The sequence below is a fragment of the Rhinichthys klamathensis genome, unplaced genomic scaffold (genome assembly GCF_029890125.1).
Source record: "Rhinichthys klamathensis goyatoka isolate OS25496 unplaced genomic scaffold, OSU_Roscu_1.1 h1tg000330l_1, whole genome shotgun sequence".
Taxonomy (NCBI): domain Eukaryota; kingdom Metazoa; phylum Chordata; class Actinopteri; order Cypriniformes; family Leuciscidae; genus Rhinichthys; species Rhinichthys klamathensis.
In genome coordinates, this window is record NW_026606845.1 from 942990 (window position 1) to 951185 (window position 8196).

Below are 8196 nucleotides of genomic sequence, written 5' to 3' on the forward strand. Positions count from 1 at the left end.
GTTTCCTGGTCAGGGTGCTGACCCACCAAAGGCTGTCCGATTAGAGACAAAACGAAGAAGCAATTGTTTTCTGGGACTGGTTTGTGTGGTTGTGGTTTTCTATAAAAATGTAAATATTCATAATAATAATGTTAAATTGCAGCAATTAAACATATGGTCAATAATACAGCACGATAAAATAAGATTAGGCTGTAACCTACATTATAGGCAGTGCACAGCTGTAACCTGACACCTTGTAAGCGCTCCAAAGCTTGTATGGTGCCACTTATACTATGTCTGGGCTATGAGGCATAATAACTCAGTTACAAGAGCAAATTAATTTCTCATCGACTATATAATTAAGAATTGTAAACTTAATTTTGCATTCATGCACAACATCTTGTCAATTAGGCAAAATATAGACACTTATTATGCCGCTATAACTTTAGCATGTGTCCCGCTGCATCGTTATCATTATTACATTGGCATCGCATCTTTATTGACTGAAGTAAAGTTTCTCTCAGTTTAGCGTTTATGCCTAATGCCTTTATACAAGAAATCCTGCGCATTATAAAGAACTTGTTTTTCCACCTCCATGAAGAGACTTGCTTTACACTGGGCTTAAAGTAAAAAGATGACTGTGAAAAATAGTAGTATAATTTAATTAAATGCATTTATAGTGAGATTACTACATTTCCATGTCAATCCATGTTCATTTTGACCACGAACCATGCGCTGTCACTTTAATTCAGCAAAAACAGATTTGGTGCAGAAACGATCACTGCACTGTTGTATACACACCGCTCCTGGAACGCATTGCAGTGTATCCCATGGGTACAGACAAAAAATATGCACCACATACGCACTGCAAATGGAGTAGGCCTGTGTGTGAAACAGGCGTTAATGTTGTCTGTTAAAACTCTTCCTCTGCTCGATCTGCACTAGAGGTGTCATGAGCTCATATTATAATATAATGTGTTAATCACGTGACACTCAGGGTGTGAAAAAGCCAACACTGGTTTCAGCCTGATCATTTGTAGTGCTGTCACTGGTCACGGGTGTTGGTGAAACGGGTAAGAGCATGATTTTATAACTGTTCTGTTTAATATCTTAAGTGTGAAGGGATTTATGGGAGGTTGGTTGGGGCTAGTTGTCACAGGGCTATATGGTTTAAAATCAAAAGTCCAATAGCACAAATTTGTTTTCTCTAGCAGTGCTTTGTTGGCGAAAAACAAATTGATAAAAAATCCTTTTCAATATTTTACACAACAGATAACTATATAATGAAGATAGATTATATAGACTTATACCCAAGACTTATATTAAAGTGGCTTTTAAAAATAAACCTGCGTATTCACCAGAGTGACAACAAGCTCCAGAGTATGTTTTAAGTATTGAAAACATTAGCATTGCACTGATACAAAAGTCAACTAAAGTGCTTTATAACAGTTTCTCAGTATGAAATTAAAGGCCATCGTTCTGGCAGGGTCACTCTCTATGATGGGCTGTCAATCAAAAGGGGGAAGTGAAAGACATTGAATAGTTACAAACTCATGCAGTGCAAAAATGACTGTTGCTGTCATGTTCTTGTATAAATATGACTGTTCTGCCCTACAAAGGCAAAAGACCTTAACTCGCTAGAGTGTGGAACTGAGAAAAATGACTTTAAAGATTTTTAGTTGTCCCGCCAAATTAATTATAGTTAGGACACTGAAAATCTGGCAATTAGATGTTTAAGTAATGAAAATTATAACAAAATTTTGAGCTCAAACTTGTCTTTTGACCACTATTTTAAAGTTACTGTACTCTTTGTATTGTCAGCAAAAAGTGAGAAGTCATGCCAAGGCAAAAGGCAGTAACTTCCACATTATCAATATTTGGTTGCTGATCCCCAATCTAGTGATCATGGCATTTATTTTTTATGATTTACAATTACCTAGCCTCTAGTTATTGTACTTTGGTTGCATTCTGGTGGCCCTATTAATACATTAGACATGACAAAATACCTCCATAGCGGTCAAGACTAAAGAGTAGGCTAACATCAAGTGGTACCGAGTGGCATAAGACTTGCTAAACACGCGTTATAATGTAATGTAATGATCACGATAAAACAGATCCTCGCGCACATTCGACCCGGAGACTGGTTTATAGCGGTGGATCTGAAAGACGCATAGCCTACTTTCACAGCCCTATTATTGTGCGTGCACTTCGCTCGTCCCGCGGATTTATTCCGGACGCTGTGTTTTGTATGCATGCTTTTAACAGCTGTTCTGATGTTGTATGCACCAGCACAGTGTTTCCCAAACCTGTCCTGGCGACCCACCAACACTGCACGTTTTCTGTCTCCCTAATCAAACAAACTGGATTCAACTCATCAGCTCATTATCACATGGGTTAATGGGCTAATGAGTTGAATCAGGTGTGTTTGATTAGGGAGATAAAGAAAACGTGCAGTGTTGGTGGGTCGCCAGGACAGGTTTGGGAACCACTGCACCAGCACTTCTTGCTTCATTATGTTGTATGCGCCAGCGCCAATATACCCTTGCTTCATTATTATCACTCTGTGATATATTAGTCCCGCGTCGGCTCGACCGTGTTCAGGGCGGATGCATGATTGTTTCAACTACATTTACATTTATTCATTTAGCTGACGCTTTTATCCAAAGCGACTTACAATTGCTATATTTCGCACGCCTCTGGAGCAACTAGGGGTTAAGTGTCTTGCTCAGGGACACATTGGTGTCTCGCAGTGGATTCGAACCCGGGTCTCTCACACCAAAGGCATGTGTCTTATCCACTGCGCCATCACCACCCTTCCTCAACTAGGTCCGGTACCCGAACTGTGTGAGGCGGGGCTTTAGTTCTTTGTTGTATTGACCTGCTTCGGCATGTGTAACATTTTTCTGTCAACTCTGGATATATCCTTCGCGATCGATATCGCACGTTTGTCGATGGAGCGGGTTGAGAGCATAGCCTACTAAATGCCTACAAAGGCAGAGTGCCGTAACTCAATATGAGCGTTCCAAAACTAAGCCAAAGAGCCGAAACTGGTGTTACGGTGTTCTGCCTTGGTTTCTCATGGGCTTTTGGAAGTTACGGTTAAGACAAACCATTTTTTTCTCGAAAAAACAACAGAATTGACTCAAGATACTTATCCACATGATAAAGGAGGTCTTGAATGTGCCAAAAATAACAATAACTAATTTTCGACCAAAAACTAAGTTACGGTCTTTTGCCTTTGCATGGCACTGTTGATGTCATGTTCTTGTATAAATAAAGTAGTATTTGTTGTTATGCTTCATGGTGACATTAAAGCTGAAAATAAGCCACTGTATATGTGTTGTAGCTGTTGCTATGGTGATGTCAGTCAGAATGGCTCCTCCTCTTCCTCTGATCTTTCTGCTCATGATTCACGGTGAGTCTCTGCAACCCTTGCTCAGGAATCTTTACATATGTTTTTATGCACAAGCTGCTGCTAATTTGTTCAGGATTAACTTTTTTTAGGGGTTTATAGTCAGACAGAGGGTGTGAGTTACAGTCCTTCACACATCTGTGCACTAAATGACTCAACAGTGATAATGAGATGCACTTATACATACCCTACTGGACGTCAGATCATGAAAGCGTTCTGGACCAAAAATCCTGTAAAGGGTGCTGAGCCTCCAGATCTGTCTGATGACACTGAATACAGTCAGAGGCTTCAGTATCTGGGAGATAAACAGCAGAACTGCACCGTCAGACTGAGTCATGTGACACTGAAGGACTCACACATGTACTATTTCAGATTCATCACTGATAAACCTGGTGTGAAATGGACTGGTGTTCCAGGAGTGAATCTTACTGTCACAGGTGACTTTGGTGAGGTTTATCTCTTCTTCTGTGCATTATGTTGAATAATAATCAGTGTATGACAGCAGCACTAGATATAATGTGTGTGTTGTGTTCAGATCTTCAGGTGGAGTCTCCTGAGAGAGTGACAGAGGGAGATTCAGTCAGTCTGACATGTAAAAGCAGCTGCGCTCTGACTGACAGAGCAACATTCATCTGGTACAGAAACTCACAGCCATTAACTGAGAGAAGAGACAGAAACAATGAACTCCTGCTGCAGTCAGTCAGAAGAGAGGATTCAGGCAGATATAGCTGTGCTGTAGACGGACACACTCACGTCTCTCCTGATGTTCAGCTCAATGTCATGTGTGAGTCTTTTTTTTTTTTTTTTAAGATTGGGTTTGAATGAGTTTATTCAAGGTTTTAATTTTTGTCCTTTTTAGACCCACCCAGAAACGTCTCAGTGTTGATGCGTGGATCTGGTGTAATAGTGGAGGGAGATTCAGTGACTCTGAACTGCATCAGTGACTCAAACCCTCCTGCTCTGAACTTCAGCTGGTTTAAGGAGAATGAAACCTCAGCTGTTGGATCTGGACAGAGTTTCAGTGCACTACAGAGTGGACGCTTCTACTGTCAGGCTCACAATCAACATGGATCTCAGAGATCAGACGCTGTAACTGTCACAGTTAAAGGTAGAGCGGCTCATATCCTTACATTACTCTTTCTAAAGTGAAGAAAAAAAAAAAAAAAACATTTTCTGATGTTTTATACATTTGTGCTAATTTTAGGAAGTCTGATGATATTATGCACATCCATTGGAGTTATTTGTGGAGCTGCAGTGATCATCATGATGCTGATTTGGTAAGATGTGTGTCTTTGGTCTTATGTGTGTGAATGAGACAGAAGGTTGTGAATTCATGGTAACAATTAATCAACAATCGCTTAATTGTCGGCTCCAAGACACGAAGGTTGAGGATCCAAATGCAGTATTTATTGAACAGGGTAATCCAAAGACGTAATCCAGATAACAGGCAAGGGGTCATACACAAACAAACAATCCAAACAATAACAGATCAGGGCTGAGGCAAAGAGAGAAATCCGAGGGAACAGGCAGAGAATCAAGAGAACTAGGACACGGGAGAAACAGGATACAAACACGCTCAGAAACGCAGTGAGACATCATACAAGACTTCACAGGGAATTAGGGGTGTGCACGAATATACGATCTGTAATTATTATTCGAAAAATAAAATACTGTTCGAATTTTACTACGTTGCTTTGCTGGCCGTAAATACAGTGAATCCATGATAAATCCCAAGCACTAACTCACAGTTCTAATTAAATGCACTGGGTGGCGCTGTGGAGTGTTGTTTGGTTGTTAAGTTGTTTGGATTTGATCACATAATGTTGTCATCTGCTAGCCTGGTTAAAACCAGACCATTCTCAGTTGTAACTGAGTTATGGTCTGGCAAAGCGTCATAGACAAATCATTTCCAGAGGGGCGTCACCAACGGACGTCGCGGATAGACCTAAACCCAATCAGAGCGATGCAGGAGATGACGTATGCAGAGCGGCGGAGAAACATCTCCGAGTGTTGTTCTTTGCTCGGTTTTTAACTAAAAGGAAACGTTCAAATGGCTTAAAACAGACGCGATAGCTGATTGGAACGAGTGATGTTCAACGGCGGCATCCATCTTTGTAATGTAGGCTACAAAATCTGCTTCAAAACCCCAGCGCTGTCGTCATCGTGTAAAGCCCACCCCAACGTTTCTGATTGGTGCCTCGATTTCGACGGATTGGAAATGAGCTTGAATGAGCTCTTTGCCAGACTAACTTTCAGAGCAAATCTAAATTTGCCGGAAGTTGTCTGGGTTTTCCCAGGCTAGGGAAATGTAGTTTCAATAGTCCGGGGTGGAGTGCCCTCTGGTGGTAATGATGGGCACTCTCGCTGGTAATCGTGACATAATCAATAGTTGTTTATTTCAAAACATAATTAACCAAGGATCAAAAAACTCTTCAAACAATTGATTTTACTGAACATAAGAACTAATTAATTGTGTAAAAAAAAAACATGTAATATGATCCTGGTTGATGATCTTCCAGTGCTGTTTCACTGTGCGCTCCTATTCTATGATGCATATTAAATAAAAACCTGTCAATCTGAGCGATCGCTGTAAAACAGTGTCTAATTGGCCTCTACTAGGCTTGCTGTGATTGTCGTGTTGAAGCCGCAACACCAGTTACATCACTTGCCCATAGCAGCACCGCCCCCCACAGAAGCGCCTATTTGGCAATATTTATGATTTAAACCCAATGCTAGGGAACCTGCAAAGGATTAGTTGCGTTTTCATTAAGGATAATAATTAACTATTTAAGAGCGAGGTGCACAAGAGGGAAAAACTCCAGCGTCCCCCACCCTCGTAACGCCAGTATTACCGGTGTTGTAACACGTCAATTAACTGGTGGGAAAATGTCCTCATCCTCACATCCCTAGTCTCAACACATCATCTCTGCCCACTATACCGACCCACTACACCCAAGATCCAGTTTCCATTAGCTGAACTTTCAAATGCGTTAAAAAACACTGCGTCATGATCGAGACTCGATCGGATCCCAGAAGTCCTATAGCTTAAACCATATCAATCATGTCACTCTGTGATCTACACATTGTCTTATGTTGTGCTTGAGTTTTTAAGAGATCAACTGCTCTAAATAAAGATGCGTAGATCTATTATGGTTTACTAATGTTTCACGAAGTTACAAACCAAAACGTGGCCCAAAAGAATCATGTGTATACTGTTTACACGTGCATCTGCTGCACTTTTTCTTAAAAACTTAAAGGATATAAAGGAATAAGGACATTTAATTCAACCGAACTACCCGCAAATGCTGAATTAATACTCACACAGGTCAGTTTATTTGACGAATGAAGCTTGTGAGGTAACGCAGTGCTGTTTCACTTGGTCTAACGTTACACTATCACACTAAACAGCATTTGAGTGTGTTGAAAATTATAATGGTATTCTATGTGTTAGTTTTTTTTGTTGTTTTTTTGGCTGTATGAGACTAGCATTGAGCTAGATCAACATTAGAATAACATGCAGATCATATTCTAACATTTCATCATGTTGAGCTATATAACATTGACTAGTTTTATGTACATTTGCTCACCTGTCTAATAAAGTACATGCAAGAGCGGCGTCTCTGTGAAGTCGATGTTTGTCACGGACGTGGAGCTCTCAGCATCGCAAAAACACCACGCTGATACTGGTCCTCGTTTTAGTTCTCCTTTTGTCCCAAAGTCTGCTTGCTATGATCCATAATGTTTGAACGAAACAACAACCGCGTGAGCATGCCACTAAACATTACGCAGTTGTCCACGTCTGTCGCCATGGTTATAAGCGGAAACCTGGGATAACGCGGACATTACGTCATTGATAGGCGACAAATGAACAGGGATGGGTACTTTTGTAAAATTGTGAATTTCTCTGAATTTACAAATTCTTGGAAACCTTTAGAATAATGGAAGTACACAATATAAATAAATATACACTCACCTAAAGGATTATTAGGAACACCTGTTCAATTTCTCATGAATGCAATTATCTAATCAACCAATCACATGGCAGTTGCTTCAATGCATGTAGGGGTGTGGTCCTGGTCAAGACAATCTCCTGAACTCCAAACTGAATGTCAGAATGGGAAAGAAAGGTGATTTAAGCAATTTTGAGCGTGGCATGGTTGTTGGTGCCAGACGGGCCAGTCTGAGTATTTCACAATCTGCTCAGTTACTGTGATTTTCACGCACAACCATTTCTAGGGTTTACAAAGAATGGTGTGAAAAGGGAAAAACATCCAGTATGCGGCAGTCCTGTGGGCGAAAATGCCTTGTTGATGCTAGAGGTCAGAGGAGAATGGGCCGACTGATTCAAGCTGATAGAAGAGCAACTTTGACTGAAATAACCACTCGTTACAACCGAGGTATGCAGCAAAGCATTTGTGAAGCCACAACACGCACAACCTTGAGGCGGATGGGCTACAACAGCAGAAGACCCCACCGGGTACCACTCATCTCCACTACAAATAGGAAAAAGAGGCTACAATTTGCAAGAGCTCACCAAAATTGGACAGTTGAAGACTGGAAAAATGTTGCCTGGTCTGATGAGTCTCGATTTCTGTTGAGACATTCAGATGGTAGAGTCAGAATTTGGCGTAAACAGAATGAGAACATGGATTCATCCTGCCTTGTTACCACTGTGCAGGCTGGTGGTGGTGGTGTAATGGTGTGGAGGATGTTTTCTTGGCACACTTTAGGCCCCTTAGTGCCAATTGGGCATCGTTTAAATGCCACGGCCTACCTGAGCATTGTCTCTGACCATGTCCATCCCT

General features: G+C 41.0%; 1 protein-coding gene across 1 annotated transcript; it reads left to right on the top strand.

Moving 5' to 3' along the window:
- The first annotated feature begins 3244 nt into the window (after window positions 1-3244).
- LOC130105928 (B-cell receptor CD22-like) lies at window positions 3245-4540 on the top strand. Its single transcript, XM_056272116.1, has 4 exons — window positions 3245-3394; window positions 3484-3828; window positions 3927-4175; window positions 4251-4540. Exons 1-4 carry the CDS (start codon window positions 3280-3282, stop codon window positions 4538-4540), a joined length of 999 nt encoding a protein of 332 aa, XP_056128091.1. The 5' UTR covers window positions 3245-3279.
- The last annotated feature ends 3656 nt before the right edge of the window (window positions 4541-8196 follow it).

Bases quoted from the DNA above. Each gene is read 5' to 3' on its own strand.
- LOC130105928 (XM_056272116.1), top strand. From the start codon at position 3,280: ATGGTGACATTAAAGCTGAAAATAAGCCACTGTATATGTGTTGTAGCT. The intron at 3,829-3,926 runs GTGACTTTGGTG...TGTTGTGTTCAG, and splicing joins AGTGAATCTTACTGTCACAG to ATCTTCAGGTGGAGTCTCCT. The intron at 4,176-4,250 runs GTGAGTCTTTTT...TGTCCTTTTTAG, and splicing joins TGTTCAGCTCAATGTCATGT to ACCCACCCAGAAACGTCTCA.